Source organism: Phoca vitulina, unplaced genomic scaffold (genome assembly GCF_004348235.1).
Source record: "Phoca vitulina isolate PV1807 unplaced genomic scaffold, GSC_HSeal_1.0 scaffold47, whole genome shotgun sequence".
NCBI lineage: Eukaryota > Metazoa > Chordata > Mammalia > Carnivora > Phocidae > Phoca > Phoca vitulina.
The window spans coordinates 10,942,730-10,961,559 of NW_022589750.1; the positions used below are offsets into that span (position 1 = coordinate 10,942,730).

Consider the following 18,830-nt stretch of genomic DNA (forward strand, 5'->3'; position numbering starts at 1 on the left):
AGGACAGTCTAACTCATCCAATGCTAGGGAGTAAAGCAGCAAAAAATATTCTCATTTAGGCGCTTTTCTTATTTTTGCCGGAAGTCTTTCTAAACTGTTTTTATGTACTTGTCTCACCAAATATCATCAAACAGCACCAAACCAAGCCAAGAGAAGTAACAACGAAGGAAACAGTTACTAAAGCAAATAAAAGGAGGCTTTAGAAGAAAGGACTCTTTGGGGCGCCTGGGTGGTGCAGTCAGCTGAGTGTCCAGCTCCTGGTTTCAGGTCAGGTTGTGATCTCAGGGCCGTGAGATCGAGCCCCACATCGGCTCTGCACTGAGTACGGAGTCTGCTTGAGTTTCCCTCTCTCTTTGCCTCTCCCCGCCATGCTCTCTCTCTCTAAAATAAATAAATAAATCTTAAAATAAAAGAAAGAAAAGACTCTAATAAAAACAGGTCCATTTTGGGGGAACCTGGCTGGCTCAGTCGGTAGAGTATACGACTCTTGATCTCAGGGTCGTGAGTTTGAGCCCCATGTTGGGCGTAAAGTTTACAAGAAAAGAAAAGGTAAGAAAAGAAAAGAAAAGGAAAAAAAGAAAAGAAAGAAAGAAAGACAACAGGTCTATTTTCTCCTCAGGAGCTAAAACAGGAAATTGTACACCTGAACAACAACTTGTTAAGAAAAAGAACCAGAAAGAAATCGAGAAGGTGGGAATCATTACAGTCCCATTAAGAAACTCAGCAGCTGGCTGATGGAGCGGCAGAATAGACACAGATGAAGAACAAGCCTGGGAAATGAAGCCGAGGGATTTTCCCACAATGCTGTATATAAGGATGCAAAACTTGGGGGAAAAAAGTTAAACAACAGAGACTAGATCCAAAATTTTCAACATCTAACAGGAAAGGATGAGAAAACAGAAGGGATGAGACACTCAAATTATAGGGGGAAAAAATGTCCAGAGAACGAAAGGGAGTATCTACAAAGATGAATGGAAACAAGATCTACCCCAGACACATCATGCTGAAATTTCAGAACCATGGCAGAAAAATGAAACACCACCACTTTAGATGGGGGAAATTCCTGCCCACCCCCAAAAAACACACACTAGATGCTCAATCACACTAGAAATCGAGAAAGGAAAGAATTCAAATAACACAGTATTGTTTTGCTCATTCAATTTGCAAAATGAAGAGCAAAGGGAAACAGATACTATCCCATGTACTGTGAGTGGGAGTATACACTGATACAGCCCTTTCAGAGAACTGCAATTTTCATATCTATTAAAATATTAGATTTTCAGAAAATTGCAATTTTTGCAGTATCTATTAAAGTACTAAAAACAGATACTTTTCAATCAAGCAATTCATTGCACCTCCTAATATTTTTTCAGAAAAACACACAAGTAATCAGAAAGGTAAGTACAAGAATTTTCAATGCAGTTTCACTTACAATAATTTTTTTTTTTTTTTTTTTTTAAAGATTTTTATTTATTTATTTGAGAGAGAGAGTGAGAGAGAGAAAGAGCACAAGAGGGGGGAGCGGGAGAGGGAGAAGCAGACTCCCCGCCGAGCAGGGAGCCCGATGCGGGACTCGATCCCGGGATTCCAGGATCATGACCTGAGCCGAAGGCAGTCGCTCAACCAACTGAGCCACCCAGGTGCCCTACAATAATTTTTTTTTAAAGTAATCTCCACACCCAATATGGGGCTCAAACTCACAACCCGAGATCAAGAGTTGCATGCTCTACCCATTGAGCCAGCCAGGTGCTCCTTATGATAAATTTTTAAAATAAAGTATTTCACTTAAAAGAGTGAAAAATTATGGGGCGCCTGGGTGGCTCAGTTGGTTAAGTGTCTGCCTTCGGCTCAGGTCATGATCCTGAGGTCCTGGGATTGAGCCCCAGGTGGGAGCCTGCTTCTCCCTCTCGTTCTGCCCCCGCTGCCCCCCACTTGCGTGTTCTCTCTCTCAAATAAATAAAATCTTAAAAAAAAAAAAAGAATGAAAAATTAAAACAACCTAATATCTAATCAAGAAGAAAATGGTTGGAAAAAACAGTGGCTCATTTAAACCTGTGCTTTAAACATTTAAACACGCAGCTATTTCAACTTAAATTGGGGCGCCTGGGTGGCTCAGTCGTTAACCGTCTGCCTTCGGCTCAGGTCATGATCCCAGGGTCCTGGGATCGGGCCCCGCATCGGGCTCCCTGCTCCACGGGAAGCCTGCTTCTCCCTCTCTCGCTCCCTCTGCTTGTGTTCCCTCTCTCGCTGTGTCCCTCTCTGTCAAATAAATAAAATCTTTAAAATAAATAAATAAAAATAAATAAACTTAAATTAATTAAACTTAAAGAAGATGATTCGGCTTTCCAGTCACACTAGCCACATGCAACAAGCAGCTACCATAGTGGACAGCCGCTAGAACATTTTCATGATCACAGGAAGTTCTACTGGACATCACTGATCTAAACTGAAGACGATTACGTAGCAATTATAACCAAAGCAATAAACCTACATATCTTAGCATGGAAAGACCTCCACATACCAGCACAGCAAAGAAAAGAAGTTGCAGAACAAGGCAAACAATATGGCAACTGTTTTTTCAAAAAAGCAGCCACAAATCAGGGGCGCCTGGCTGGCTCAGTGGGTAGAGCATGTGACTCTTTGATCTCAGGGTCATAACTTCGAGCCCAACATTGGGGATAGTGCTTACTTAAAAACAAAAGCACCCACAAATCAACATCTATAACTATGTAGACAAGGAGGCAAAAACAGAAAGGTCTGAGAGGACACAGGACACAAAGCAAGCTGGTAATAAGGGTTACCCCTGCAGAAGGGCCCAGGACCAGGCTGGGGCCCAGGGAAGCCAGGGCTTTACCACTATTGTCAGAATTACTATAGACACACATGCACGTGTCCCTACACTTCCACAGTCAACGTGAAGTTTCATTTTTCACTTGTTAGAAGATTACTCTTACTATCGGAGTGGAGGGGAAAACACACCACATGTCATGTAAGTCCAGCTTCCAAACTCTAGTAATTGTCCCCCAAACCATTAAGGGAAAACATCATCAGGGCTACCGTGGAACCACAGAGAATCCAACTGCCCTACACCCCACGCTCCCTTGTTATACACGCCCACCCTTGTCCCTAGTTTCTCAGTCCCCGCCATATCTCATTTCTGTGATGACAGGGGCTCGATACAAAGACACTAAGAAGAACAGAGGAAAAAAAAAACAAAAGCAACTCAAGAATAAGAAACAAGATAACACTAGAAGCTCCTATTTAAAAAATTAATGGGATAGGATCTCTACATACACCATAGAAATATACTTGTAGTCCCCTCTTCATCATTTCCTTAAAAAATCCTGGTGCAGATAGGGGCACCTGGGTGGCTCTGTTGGTTGAGCGTTCGACTCTTGGTTTTGGGGGTCATGATCTCATGGCTCATGGGATCGAGCCCCGAGGCAGGCTCCCTGCTCAGCAGGGAGTCAGCTTCTCCCTCTCCCTCTGCCCCTTCCCACCCACCCACCCGCCGCTCCCCGGCTCATGTGCTCTCTCTCTCTCAAATAAATAAATAAAAGCTTTAAAAAAAAAATCCTGGTGCAGACCAATGATTTCTAGGATTGTCACTGTAATATTTAGTCATTTTTTAAAAACATGCACTGTATTTAATCAATACCCAGACACACGCACCACAGTGCAACTGTGGGCAGGAGAAACTACCAAACTCCCAGGAGAGAGCACCAAAGCTGCAAGGCAGTGAGCATCCAATTATCTGGACATTCCTTCCAACTCTGGCAGAAAGCACGTAAATTCCAGGGACGACTCAAGAGAAACAGAGTGTAAGCTGTCAAATCGGAAGATGTCAGCATCAGTCTTGCAGAACAGAATCACTAAGTGACACGAAGGCACTGTGTCATACTATAATCCACAGTGTTTTCTTCTTTCCTGACGATCTAAATAACATAAACCTTAACTGATGGCATCTTCGATTCAGGACGATACGGTCTACTAAAACAAGTACGCTATAAAAGGCAAGGTGAACAAAAGTCCTTTCAAACAGTGAGCTCCCGTATAATATTTCAGTTTTGATAACCTGTCTTAATTTATGTTTGTGAATGAAGGACAGAATCTTAAAACTACAACGTTTGGCATTATCCCTATTAGCTTGCCATCAAAAACAAAGAACCATTTTCCTTGTTTGCTGAACCGCGAATGGTGTAAGAGAGAGTTCAACCCTGAGAGTTCAATCCTTTCCAACAATGAAGCCTAAAATGGGATCTTTCAAGTGGAAGGCAGCCTTGTACCGAGGCAGAAGCCCACACCAAGGGGCCATGGCTAGGGCAGCTCAAGGAGCCCGGAGCCTGGCCTCTGGACCAGCACCAGGGGGCCACAGCCCGGACTCAGCAGGCCAATGGGTGTGTCCCACACGTCAACACACAACATGCCTGGTACCTTGAGTGGATACGTCCTAAAAACTCATAAGATGTAAACATCAGTCTATAAAAGTCTACGTTGACTCCTCCATTTCTTCCAAAACTATAGGTTCCTTCACGTGACTAGTTCTTATCTGGACCATGCTCCCCCACATACCCAAGTCTCATCCTCTTGTGCTTCTCTCTGGCTGGACCCCATTTTCCTGCCCCATCAACACACCTGTTGTTGCTCTCCCATCCTTTCTCTCTCTCTGAGAGAGAGAAATCATGCTCAGGTAAATTCTACTCTATATTGTTTCCTGAACTTTTTAGAGTTTGTACATTTCTTGTGTGTAACTTTAAAGAAAACAGACCATAGTTTTGTCTTTCAAAAATACTTAAATTCATCTAAAACTAATGATGTAATGTATGGGGATTAACATAACAATAAAAAAATTAAAAAAAAAATACTTAAATTCAATTTCACTACTGAGGGCCATGGTTAACTGTTGGAGAATAGACACGTAGGCCAATGGAATGGAACTGAGGGACCGGAAATAAACACAAATGTCTATGGCCAATTTTTTTTTTTTTTGACAAGGCCATTCAATGGGGAAATAGTCTTTTCAACAAATGGTGCTGGAACCACTAGATATCACATGCTAAAGAACAAAGTTAGACCCCTATCTCACACCATATACAAAAATTAATTCCAAATGGGTCAACCTAAATATGAGAGCTAAAACTGTAAGACTCTCAGAAGAAAACACAGAGGTAAATCTTAATGACTCTGGATTTGATGATGTTTTCTTAGAGCAAAAGCATGAGTAACAAAAGAAAAAAAAAACATAAACTGGACTTCTTCAAAGTTAAAACCTTTTGTGCATCAAAGGACAATATCAAGAAAGTGAAAAGACAAACTACAGAATGGTGGGAAATATTTGCAAGTCATATATCTGGTAAGACTAGTATCCAGTATACATATAAAGAACTCCTACAACTCAATAAAAAGATAAACAGCCCAATTAAAAAATGGGCAAAGGATCTGAACAGACATTTATCCATAGAAGATATACAAGAGCACCTGGCTGCCTCTGTTCATAGAGCGTGTGGCTCTTGATCTCGGAGTCGTGAGTTTGAGCCCCACAATGGATGCAGAGATTACTTAAATAAAAACTTTTAAAAAACCACAAAGAAGACATACAAATGGCCAATAAACATATGAAAAGATGCTCAACATCACTAGTCATTAGGGGAATACAAATCAAAACCACAATGGGGTACCACTTTATAACCACTAGAATGGCTATAATCAAAAAAATAAATGTCAGTAAGGATGTGATTGTGAAGAAACTGAAAATCTTATACACTCCTAGTTACAATGTAAGTGCTGTAGCCACCCTGGAAAACTGTTTGGCAGTTCCTCAAAATGTTAAATGCAGAATTACCATATAATCAAGTAATTCCAATCCTAAGTATGTATCTAAGAAATGAAAGATATGTCCACAATAAGAGCCTATGTCCACTTAGAAACTTGTACACAAATGTGCATAGCGCAGTATTCACAACAGTCAGAAGATGGAAATGCCCCAAAGGTTCATCAACACAGGAATGGATAAATAGTGGTATATACGTATAATGGAATAATATTCGGCCATCAAAAGGAATGAGGTCCTGGTACATGCTACCACGTTGATGAACCGCAAAAGCATTACACTAAGTGAACGAAGCCAAACACAAAAGGCTGCGTATCATATGGATCCCCTGTATTATGAACTGTCCAGCACAGGCAAATCCAGAGTCAGAAAGCACATGAGTGGCTGCCAGGGAATTGAGGGAGGCAGGAATGGGGAATGATTACTTAACGAGTACAGGATGTTCTTCTGGAGTGACGACAAAGCTCTGGACAGAGGTGACAGTTGTACAACACTGCATGACTACATGCCACCAAACTGTCTTAAACTGGTTAATTTTTATGATACGTGGATTTCACCTCAATGAAAAAAAAAAACAAAACTGAATATGCCTGCTTATCTAGTCTCCCTAAGGAAAGCTACAGGTTACAAAAGGAGAGATCTATATGAAACCAATACTAACAAATGGCCAGAATCCAGGATAAAAACCAGAATGCCTGTAGCTCAGAAAGAAGCACACACAAAATCAGTGAAGAACAAACAAAAGTGCATTAAGGGCCTTTTCACAGAACAGGAAATATATGGAGAGATGCTCAACTCCTTATGTCATCAGAGATCTATCCATTGAAGTGACACCAAGACACCACACCATAGCCATTCAACTGGCAAAAATCGTAAATTCTGGTAATGTAAGTATTGAAACAACATGGATCCACAGACTACCCTGTTGCCCTGATGCTGGGAATGTAAGTTGGCATAACTGCTTTGGGAAAAATTAAACACACACGCCATGCCACCTAGCAACGCTCCACTAGGTATATGGCGGCAATACACGTCTGCTGCCGCACCACGGGACACACAGACAAGAGCGCTCACAGGAGCTCTACCACGACAGCAAAAACCTTACGGATAAACTGTGATAGAGCTGCACGGTACCTCTCGGTAGTCAAATGGATGCACTGTGACACACGACATAGAGGAAGCTTACTAATGTCACATCAAGCGAAAAATTCCCCCCAAAATAACACGATTTGATTCATTTTTTATGAAGTTAAAAAAATACGTATTTTGTGTTTTTGTCTTTGAATAGTATCTCTATGTGGATGTACGTATGAGATAAGACCATATACAAAGGAAATTAAGAGAAGGACAAAACGAGGTTCAGGACAGCGGCTCCCTCAGGTGGGAGGAAGCAGGGGGGGATGTGACGGAAAAGGACCAGTGAGTGGATGTCAGTTATGATGCATCCAGTTTTCTTGCTGGGTGGTGGGATCACGGATGCTGACCACTACAGATGGATGGACACAGAGAGAGGAAGAGCAATGGATACGCAAACGAGGGCCAGGTCCACGCACGGACCAAGGGTGAGAGTTATGTGTCATGATCACCACTAGTCCAATTCTATGTACCTAAGGCCCCAAAGAAAACACAGAAATTTTAAGAGCTTAGCAAAAGAAATAAATTACAGATTAAGAATTTTAAAACACACTGAATTACATTTATTAAAGTAAATAGTATTTTATTATTTTTTTAAGATTTTATTCATTTGAAAGAGAGAGAACAGAGGGAGAGCGAGAAGGAGAAGCAGACTCCCCGCTGAGCAGGAAGCCCGACAGGGGACTCGATCCCAGGACCCTGAGATCATGACCTGAGCCGAAGGCAGACACTTAACTGACTGAGCCACCCAGGCACCCCTACTTTATTATTTTATTATTTTTTTTTAAGTCGGTTCCATGCGAGGCTCCGTGGAGCCCAACACAGGGCTGGAACTCATGATCCTGAGATGAAGAGTCAGATGTTTCACCAATGAGCCACCCAGGCACCCCAGGAAATAGTACTTTAAGCAGAATACACCAAGTTTTAATCCTTTACAGACGGCCCAAGGAAATGGAAATGTATCTTTTCAACCTTAAACAGAATGTTAAAATGCTGAAGTTTGAGCTAGCTTACCTCTTCTTGAATATACTGCAGTAAGAAGGGAGAAGCTCTTAAATTATCAACAGGAATATTGAAGAAGCCCTGAATTTCCTTCTGGTGTAAATCCATAGTAATGAGATGAGTCAGACCTTTGGAAACAAAGCAGACACCAACACATGAATAGTTAAATAACCAGTCACAGGGTATGAACTAAGCATATATAAAATATGATACAATATGTAATAGCTATTAAAAAATTGCTCTCTCATCAAAAAGACTCAGTATCTTTATTTCTCAGATTTTTTAGTTCAATGAGACTGTGAGAGAACAGAAAATACATATAGTGGTCTCTGCCCCCTGGTTCCTGACACAGGGCTCCTAGAACCCTTGTGAATTCCTAAGTGATAAGAGCGCTAAGAGCACCTTTTATTCTGATGAGCTGAGATGGGCTGGAAATGAAGTTAATATTGATTGAGGAAGCAGAGGCTTCGGGGAGCTGCTAGGTAGGAGGTGAACAGGTGGAGATGCTGGGAGACTGGTGCATGTCGAGCGGTCACAGGCTCCGCAGCCCTCCCCACATCCTGTACCCCTTATCTCTTCCATCTGGATGTTTGCTTGTATTCTTTACCGTATGCTTTTACGATAAAGTGGCAACCAGTAAGTGAACAGTTACTCCTGAGTTCTGTGAGCTGCTCTGGCAAATTAATCGAATCCGAGGAGTGGGTCCTGGGAACCTCTGATTTACAGCAGATTGGTAGACACACAGGTGCCAACTTGGTCTTGCAGCTGGCATGGGGGAGGGGCTGTCTCGTGGGACGGAGCCCTTAACCTGTGGGATCTGACACTATCTCCAGAATTTAGCTAAACTACAGGATACCTAGCTGGTATTCTCATGGAAAATTGCTACGTGTAGGGAAAACCCCCTACACACTTGGTGACCAGAAGTGTCAGAAGTGACATCTGTGTGTGAGTAGAAGAGACACTTGGGAGGTGAATGGGCTTTTCCCTACTCAAAAGGGGAAGACTGAGTGATTTTCTTACACCAAGATACATGATTTTCACATCAATTTATAGTCTTAAAATAGCAAAGATAATAGTAATGAAGAAATGTCTCTTGTAACTGGAAAAGTTTTAAAAAAGCAAAACCTGCCCAAAAGAGCAGGAAAGTCAAGCTGGTGGCCCAGCCAGGATGAAGGCCAGGAGAGAAGAAGAGCAGAATCTTTCTGGAAGGTTCGGTGAGCTAGCCTGCTCCCTTCAGCCAGCTTTTAAAACTCTGAAGACTTTTCAACAGGTTATATACTGTTGAGGTCGCTGGGGTTCGGGTTCCATCAAATTTGGGTGTGTGGGTTTTCTTTCTTTCTTTTTTTTTTTTTGCCTGCTTTGGAACGCTACAGTAGAAACTTTATTCCACAGTAAGTGTGTGTTCAAATGCAGGGATATGGGGGCTGTCTTGTCCTTTCCTCTCTGTGCCAGTGCTCTGGGATACGTGGACTCTAGAGTCCCATACACACACACACACACACACACAGTAACGCTTCTGAAGGTTATAGAAACAAGGGGGAGACACTTAGGATGTGACCTGAAAATACACAACACAAAATAACACATATGGTTTGCAAAATATGCCAATCCATCCTGGACGAGACTAAAAGTTGTTGCCGTGTTAGATTGCTTGGTTCCAAAAATGCCTTTTTCCCCTTCAAAAACGACTTCAATGCAATTTTAACTTGTCATTTCAATGTAATTTTTTAAACAAAGACCTTAGGGAAAAATAAGTTGTTCTCCTTAACTTTGTGTTTTAGGGAGTTGGGAACAGGAGAGAATTCTCTGCACTGCTTTCTCATTATAAATTAGCTGTCTTTAAAAATGGTCTTTTTTCGGGGCGCCTGGGCAGCTCAGTCGTTAAGCGTCTGCCTTCGGCTCAGGTCATGATCCCAGGGTCCTGGGATCGAGCCCCACATCGGGCTCCCTGCTCAGCCAGGAGCCTGATTCTCCCTCTCCCGCCCCCCCTGCTTGTGCTCCCTCTCTAGTTGTCTCTCTCTCTGTGTAAAATAAATAAATAAAATCTTAAAAAAAAAAAAAAGGTCTTTTTTCTGCTTAGCGTTCTAATTTAGTTAAGACAAGGGGTTACAATGTCTAAGGTAAAAATCAAATGCCCAGGCCCAGTAAATGTCAAGTATCTGCTGTTCTCACCAGCTTTGCACATCATCGAAGCCAGCAATTTAGAAACAATGGAGCCTCTTTTTCTCATCTTGCACTGTTTGCTGTAAGGAAAGTAGGGTATCACGCCGATAATGCTTTTGGCACAAGAGGTCTTACATGCGTACACCATGATCAGGAGCTCCATGATGGTGGTGTTCACGTCCCTGCATCCCAAGAACATAAGACACGTGATTAATATCTCCCTGTCCCCACAAAGTGGCAGCAGTGTGCTCCTCGCGCCCCTACCAGGACCTAAGGCTCGAGACACAGACAAGGCATGAACATTCCCTCACGCCGATGACCCTAGTTCCTTTTTCCCTGAAAGAAGAACCCAGTCAGAAGGGAGAGGTTCTACGGGCTCCCACCGCCATGTGCAGCCGCACCCCACAAGTCGGCCTGTCCTCCGCCATCAGAGACAGACTTTCCACACCAAAGTTACTCTGCAATTAGCCCTCCCGATGACGCCCTAACCAGCGCCCGCCCCCCCACTCCCCCCGCCAGGCTACTGGAAGATAGGGCTCCAGCCATTCTCCCTCTCTTGTGTCCGCCATCAGCTTGGTACCCTCCCCTGGCTTGTACCCAACGGCTTAGAAACATTGTTCTTCCATTAGAAACGACTGGTGGCCACTCTTCCCACTGCCCTATTTCTTTGCTCCCCTGTGTGTACATCTCAAGAGAGCTGTCTACGCTCACCATCTCGCTCTCTCCCAAACACGTGGCAATCCAGGTCATCCATGACCTCCATGCGCCTAGATCCAAGGACGATTCTCCTGCTCCTCTCACCTGAGCTGCGGGCAGCAGCTCCCACAGCTGCGCACCCTGCTTGACCCACCTGGCTCCTAGAACTTCCTCGCTGTTCTCCTGTTCTGCCCTACTTGGCTTCTTTGGCTGGTTCCCCTCCTCCCCACCTTCCTGCCCAACACTCATTCATGTGCGCCCCCTTTGGCCTCCCCTTAGCCCTTGGGCTTCTCATCTAGTTTCACAGCTTTCTAGAAGCTGGAGGAGACTCCAGGTCACAGTCCCAGGCCAAGGTTCTCTTCTCAACTCCTGTCCAGCAACACTTTTAGTGTCCTAAAATGAAAGATAAGATGTATCTGACAACATCAAATCTCAACGTTAACTATTTCATAAAGACCCCGATGGCCAGGCTCTCCGGCAACCTGGCAAGACTAAGAATCCCTGAGTTCACACAAGGTCACGGTTCAGGACAATGCAAAATGAGACATGCAGACAGTTTTAGCTATGGGAATAAGAAACCAACAAGAGGCGGGGCAGAATGATAAGTGTTGAAATAAACCAAAAAGAAAGAAAAGGGACAGGGGCGCCTGGGTGGCTCAGTCGGTTAAGCGTCTGCCTTCGGCTCAGGTCATGATCCCAGGGTCCTGGGATCAAGCCCCACACCGGGCTCCTGGCTCAGCGAGGAGCCTGCTTCTCCCTCTGCCTCTGCCTCTCTCCCTGCTCATGCTTTCTCTCTCTCTCTCTGTGTCTCAAATGAATAAATAAAAAAATCTTTAAAAAAACAAAAAACAGGGCGCCTGGGTGGCTCAGTTGGTTAAGCAACTGCTTTTGGCTCAGGTCATGATCCTGGAGTCCCTGGATTGAGTCCCGCATCGGGCTCCCTGCTCGGCAGGGAGTCTGCTTCTCCCTCTTACCCTCCCCCCTCTCATGTGCTCTCTCCCTCATCCCTCATTCTCTCTCTCTCAAATAAATAAATAAAATCTTAAAAAAAATAAATAAATAAAATAAAATTAAAAAACAAAAAAGAAAAAGAAAGAAAAGGGATGGAAGGACCTGGAAACAGGCAGGATGACATGAGCCACGCTGTTGAAGCCCTGAATCCTAAGTCCAATTTGGCCTTCAAGGCCCACTTATCCCCTTGTGTAAGGCAAGCGACTTCTGTGCATTTATCCAAATGGATTCACATGTGTCTGTAAGGAGATAAAAGTACCGCAGACACTCAGGAGCCAGAAGCAACATAAATTGTAAGTCATTCTGTGCTCTGCGCTTTCCCCACCCCAGTGCCGGAAGGTAGAGGGCAGGTGTGGGCACAGGGGAGCTCCCCACTAGCACCCCGGCCCTTCGGCTGGCGGGGGAAAGAGGACAGCGGTGGCAGGGGCCGCAAGAACTCGGTGCCTCCTAGCCCAGGAGCATCCTCTGCCGAGGATGCTAAGTGGCACAGAGGAAATGAAACAAGGGAACCTCAGCAGAGGCCAGCCACCCCCTCCCTCTGTCAGGTCACACACGCTCCTGGGAAGGCTTGGGATGCAACGACAGGTCCCCTTCAACTTGTCTTTCCTGAAGAGCCAGGTGGCTACGAGATTTCATCTCCATGAACCAAAGACCAGGACAGATGTTCAAAATGTAAGTGAAAGTATCTGTGTTCCATGTCTAAATTCTCCTCAAACGTGGCTCTTCTTCCCCCTCCTTGGTATTTGTTATACGTATAAACACAGATCTGACATGCAGCAAAATTTAGAATCTCTAAGCCAAAAAATGATGCCCTGTACAAACTGACTTCCAGACATTATTAAAAACCGAGTGAAGCACTTTCATATACAGAGGCATGTGGGGACGTCTGTGGACAGCATGGTCCTTGATCGAACATGACACCTCACTGCACTGACTCCTCACCAAGCTCACACGGCTGCAGCCTTGACAATTTCCAGAACACACGTTTGTCAAACGTCACACCACACAGGAATACATATTCCTTCAATACATTATTCTTTTATCTTCTCTGCTCATTTAATCTACACAACAAAATAAGAACTGGTGATCATTTTTTAAATTGCCTGCAGTCAAAGCTTTAAGAACCCCAAGTAAGTAAACACCTCTCCTCCCGCCTTTTTTGGGGAACTAGCAGAGCTTCCCTCTGAGTTTTATCAAATTCTGGCTGTTGAGAGGCAATGTAATGGGTTCTATTCTCATTAAGAACCTCTACTCCAAGACTTGGTTACTTCCACCCTTCAAGAACACGAAAGAACACGTAAAAGTCCACAGTTATGTCAGAAAAATTAGTAGAATAAGACATACCAATTTTCAAATGCTCATAACTCTTCCTGTCCAGTCAGCTCTTATTACTCTAAACACTCGTGCCCAGAAAGAAAAACCCAGAGAGCGACACTGCGTCTGTTGGATAAGGACTCACTTTGAGACAGTTTGGATGATGAAAACATCCTTTCCCCTCACGGATTCTTGAATCTGTACTCTTGTTTCTGGCAGGAAAAGGAAAAAAAAGGCGGGGGAGGGATGAAAAAGACATATAAATTTATGTTTTTTAAAATACACAAAAAATCTGTTTCATCCCCAATATTATAAAATATGGAAACTGGAACTGTTAAAGAAACTCATGAGGTTTTAGGTGCTGTAAAGGATAATGAACACACTGGCATTAATCACACTTTTTATTTTTTTTAGAGAGGGGGAGAGAGGGAGGGGAGGGACAGAGGGACAGGGAGAGAGAGGATCTCAAGCAGGCTCCGCGTCCAGCACAGAGCCTGACATAGGGCTCGATCTCATGACCCTGACATCATGACCTGAGCCAAAATCAAGAGTCAGACACTCAACCGAACGAACCATCCAGGTGCCCCTAACCACACTTTTTAACATGTCAGGTTACGTTACGTGCTTCAAAAAGAATTCCGTTTCTGACTTGGAAAAAGTAAATCTACCCTTACTTCTCTCACATAGGGAGTGAGTGCTGTACCACGCTGAGCACATACTCATTCATAAAACCAGCACAATTAAGAACTTATTAGGCAGGACGCCTGGGTGGCTCAGTCGGTTAAGTGTCTGCCTTTGGCTCAGGTCAGGATCCCAGGGAGCCTGCTTCTCCCTCTGCCTGCCACGCCCCCTGCTTGTGCTCTCATGTGCGCTCTCTCTCTCTCTCTCTGACAAATAAAAAAATAAAATCTTTTTTTAAAAAAAGAACTTATTAAGCAATGTTATAATAATGCTGTGAGAGTAAACATAAATAAGGTCCAACATCCCTACTCTCCAAAAATGTGCGATCAGCCACAATTAGACAAATGCAGAATGGGACATTTTTCAAAGTCAATGTCATGCGAAGAAAGAACTGTTCTAGATTAGGAGAAACTAAAGAGATAAAAAAAACATATTGCTTGAGCCAAGAATCCTGGTTTGAAAAAACAAAAAACAAAAACCCAGCTATAAAAGGCTCTCCAGGACAACTAGGGAAATTTGAATACAGACTAGATATTAGATAATTAGAAAACAGTCGTTAATTTCTGTAAGTGTGACAACAAGAGTGTACTCGTGCAGGAGAACGTGGTTATTCTTGAGAAGCATGGTCAAGCATTCAGGGCTTGATGCCTGCTACTTACTTTCCAAAGGTTCCACACACACATATCTATATTGCAAAATCACACCTGCTGAATCCAAGTAGCAGACATACATATGGATATTCACTGCACTATTCTCTCAACTTTTTTACAGGTCTGAACATTTTCATTCAAAATGTTGGAAAAAACAGAATACGTGTTTACAAAGGAATGTGGTACCAAGGAAAGAAAATGAGCTTTAGAGTCGGGGAGATCTGGGTTTGAATCCTGGCTCTGCTACTTTGGGGACTTCGTACCTATTATCACCCCTGAGCGCAGTTCTTCAGTATCTGCTAACAGCGAGAAATCCACAAATGTCAGTTCCTGCCTTCCTTCCCAATAGACACCAAGTATTTTCTCTGCCTTCATTCATGAACGCGAAGGATGGACCAACCTCCTCGTGGGCCTTCTGCTACCGGTTCTCCCTTACCCTCTCTTCCAGACTACACAAAGGATATCATGCAATCCCCTTTAGTGGCAGATTAAATCATCTGCAGTTTAGAAAGGTCCGAGCTCAGCACGGGGTCTGTTTGAGATTCTCTCTCCCTCTCCTTCTTCCCTTCCCACTTGTGCACTCTCTCTCTCTAAAATAAATAAATCTTAAAAAAAAAAAAAAAAAAAAGGAATAACAACCAATTAATACTGTGGCCACATGGGGTTTTCTCGTTCTGCCCAAGGGGACATAAACTCAGACAACTGCTGAATTTCCATTCAGTGGACCAGCTGCATGCATCTCTGTGGTTTTTACTGGATGAGGCCTGAGAGCTGGAGTTCAAGCCCCACACACTCTATATCCACTTGGTATCAGTAGGAGCTAAAGCACCACTCTCACCACCTTGCCCACCCGGCTTCGTGTGGAACTAACCGGCCACTGGGTCCAACTATTTCAAGAGTGGAGGATGAGGGACCGAGCCAGCATGCCGCATTCCACAAAAAGATCAACGTAACGCACGTCCAAGATAGCTCACCTCTGTTAGGTTCCTGGTAAACCTGCACTTTGCCCATCTCCACCCCCAGCCGCCTAGAGAAGAGAAAGGGGGGGAAAGTTGAAAAGATAATACACACATAATCCATCCAACATCTTTACAATTTGAGGATGCTTCAGAAATTCATAAAAAGAAGATAAAGCAAAATAAAATAGAGGCACTCTTATTATAAAATTGAAAGTGGATATGCTACTGTTCTGTCACTCCGTTACCTAACCCCCCACGGCCACCCCACGCCGACCCCAAGAAGGCCCCCAGAGTCCTGCTCAGCCTGCCTCACCGACCATCTCCCTGTGCCCTCTGCCGTCCAGCTGTGCCCCTGGTCTATACCAACACCTCCTGCTGCACACCTCAGGGCCTTTGCACCTTCTGTCCCCTCTGCCTGGAGGGTTTCTCAAGTCACATACCATCCCCTAGGTTTAAAAGGCACCCAAGCCCCCAAGCTAAAGCAGAACAAACTGCCCAAATTGTTTCTTTCACACTGTTTTCTTCACACTATCACCACCAGAAATTTTGTTTTGTTGACTTCCTTCTTGCCTGGCTCCACAGCTAAATATAAAAAGGAAGGATCCTGACTGGTTTGTTCACCGTTAATCCCCAACATCTAGGATCAAGGCCTAGTACCCACCCAGGAGGGTGTTCAATCTTTATTGTTTTTTTTAATGTAAATTTTGTTAGTTAACATACAGTGCAATATTGGTTTCTGGCAAAATTTTATTTAATAAATAACTAAGACTATACTGGACTGTAATCTAGATAAACTATTTTCATAGAGAATACACTCCACTGTTCTTTATAGTCAAGTAATTCTAAACACAGGTGGCTCCGAACACAATCCCTGGCACTCATGAGGACTCAATAAATGTCTGTTTAACAAACACGTAGGGGGTTACGACAGTTTGACAAAAAGGTTAGCCCTTGGGGCGCCTGGGTGGCTCAGTCAGTTGGGCGTCTGCCTTCAGCTCAGGTCATGATCCCAGGGTCCTGGGATCGAGCCCCGCATCTGGCTCCCTGCTCAGCAGGAAGCCTGCTTCTCCCTCTGCCTGCCACTTCCCCTGCTTGTGCTCTCTCTCTGTCAAATAAATAAATAAAATATTTAACAAAAAGGTTAGCCCTTAATATATAGATGACACGCAGATTAACTACAAAATATCTGCTCTCGAGTTGAACAATCAGTGCTCTTGCAATCATCAAATTTAAAACATCACATAATGAATATGGATCTTAATGGTACGATTATAACTCACTCGGCAATCTTCTTTGAGAGCTCCATACACGATGAATTAGAATTTGCTGAAAACAACACCAGACCTCCTTTGGTTATGTTCATCTTGGTTTCTAATTCAGGTGGCGCCACACAAAACATCAAAACCTTCTTGGTTTTCCAATTCTCAGAGCCTAGGGGGATTAAAAGTATATTAACAACTGCCAGAGAATATTAAATTCACCTGAATGAACTTTTACTTTTTTTAAATAGCAAATGACTTAAGCTGAAGGAGATTAGTGTTCACCATCATGGAGTCTCTTATGTTACATCTATGTATGGACAAATAAAAAGTTCATTTGGATTTTAGGGTTCCGAATTTATGGAAATATGTTATATGATTTAGTTAGTTTTCATGACCACTGGGAATAAATGATAAACTTACAAGAAAGGTGGAGCTGAAGAGCTCAGTGTTTTACTGTTTTGCTGCTTAAAGTCAATTATGGACAACCTCCTTTTATTCTCTGACAACAAAAGTCCTCCTGGATTAACACACAGAAAAATGGCAGAGCCATTAGCAAGGACACGGACTGATGGACCCTTAAATAATGAATAACCCATCTATGCCCATTATATTTTCCTATAATAACTATTTACCCCAAAGCCCTCCCCTGGCCTGTCAGCTGCCTAATGCCCTGAGCCACATCTAAGGTGGACCTTGCCACCTGCATTCTCCTGAACTGCAAGAAAAGGCCGACCAGAAAATAACCCTGAGGGGAAGTGAGCAGACCGCCCAAATGAAAGGCAGCAGGGCACAGAGAGAAAAGCCCCCGGCCTCAAAGTCATCAGAGGTGAGGCGGTCATCCCACATTCACGTGCCCTCCCACCTTCCCTTCTCTGGGCTGTGTCCTTATCACCCAAGGAAGGTGCAGGACTTAGGTGCCCCAGCAACAATCTCGAAGGCCACGGGGGCATGGGGGCACGTTCCCAGCAAGCACACTGTGCTTCCTCAGTTGCAGCTTTACTTGGGATGGCACCAGGGAAGGCCGGTGGAGATTACGAAAAGAGATGAAGCTGAGCGGCTCTTTTTTGCTGTTCTTCCATTTTAATTATAAGAGTAACACACAAACACATTCTCCTTGGAAAAATCGGAACCAGGACCGTTTAAACTAAAGTCACCAGCCCCCATCCCAGGCCCCTTCCCACCCACCCTCCCAGAATGGACAGTTCTTATTAGTTTGATACGGACACCATCAGACCTTTACGCATTCACTCGTGGCCCTCCCCTCATAAAAAGATAGGACAAAAATACATTTCTAACATTAAAAAAATCATCGTACAAATGTATCTATCATCCTTTTTGTTAAACGATATATTCTAACAACCCAGGGTTACAAAATAGATGCCCATCTGGTCCTTTTTAACTGCTGCAAATACTCCCTGGTACTGGAGATGGCTCATTTAGCGGGTCACCATCCTAAACAGGCCTCCTAGTGCATGTGTGCATCTCTCTGCAGTAACTGCAAGAGAACCACTGGGACCTGGGGATGGTGCAATTTACAGGTACGGCAGCACCAGCAGGCTAGGAAAGCCCATTTCCCCACAGAGTGCCTCTTAAGGGAAATGCAGAGCAGGGCAATGAAATTTACCTACAGCCTGTGAATTACAAACAGAAAGGCAGGCACAAATGGCCAAAGCTCTAAGGAGACCAAGGAGGACTGGTGGTGCCTACCATGGAAGGTGGCTCGGGAGCAGGGATTAGCCAACTACAGTCCACGGGCCAAACCAGGTCCCTCCTAATGCTATTTCTGTACATAAAACTGTATTGGAACACAGCCACGCTCACCGCCTACAAACTGTCTATGGCTACAATGGTAGAGTTGAGTGCCGGCCATAAAGGCGAAAAAGAGCTGATCATCTGATCCTCTATAGAAAGTCGGCTGACCCCTGCTTTATGGCATAGTGTGGGGTAGAATGGCTGGTATATATGAAAGAACATTCGCAATACTCGAAGTTGGAAGAGATCTTAAGTATCTTCCGATACTGTCTCTCAACCAATATATGTGTGTTCAGGAACACAGGGTACACATCTGGAAGAGGAAACTCATTTTCCTGTAGTTATAAGTATAGGCTTTGGAGTCAAACTCATGTGT

General features: G+C 43.8%; 1 protein-coding gene across 3 annotated transcripts in view; it reads right to left on the bottom strand.

Annotated features, from left to right (window-relative positions):
- PRPSAP2 (phosphoribosyl pyrophosphate synthetase associated protein 2) overlaps nucleotides 1–18,830 on the bottom strand; it is a 49,378-nt gene that overhangs the window by 27,152 nt on the left and 3,396 nt on the right. The window contains exons 2-7 of one of the 3 annotated variants that reach the window (XM_032431902.1): nucleotides 17,123–17,219; nucleotides 16,721–16,871; nucleotides 15,456–15,508; nucleotides 13,296–13,362; nucleotides 10,139–10,311; nucleotides 7,979–8,094 (exon numbers count right to left, since the gene is read on the bottom strand). In XM_032431902.1, coding sequence (XP_032287793.1) covers nucleotides 7,979–8,094; nucleotides 10,139–10,311; nucleotides 13,296–13,362; nucleotides 15,456–15,508; nucleotides 16,721–16,839 — 528 coding nt within the window. In that variant the 5' untranslated portion in view covers nucleotides 16,840–16,871; nucleotides 17,123–17,219. Of the gene's footprint in view, nucleotides 1–7,978; nucleotides 8,095–10,138; nucleotides 10,312–13,295; nucleotides 13,363–15,455; nucleotides 15,509–16,720; nucleotides 16,872–17,122; nucleotides 17,760–18,830 lie in introns of those variants that run through there. The other 2 variants (XM_032431903.1, XM_032431904.1) reach the window with 2 other exon arrangements.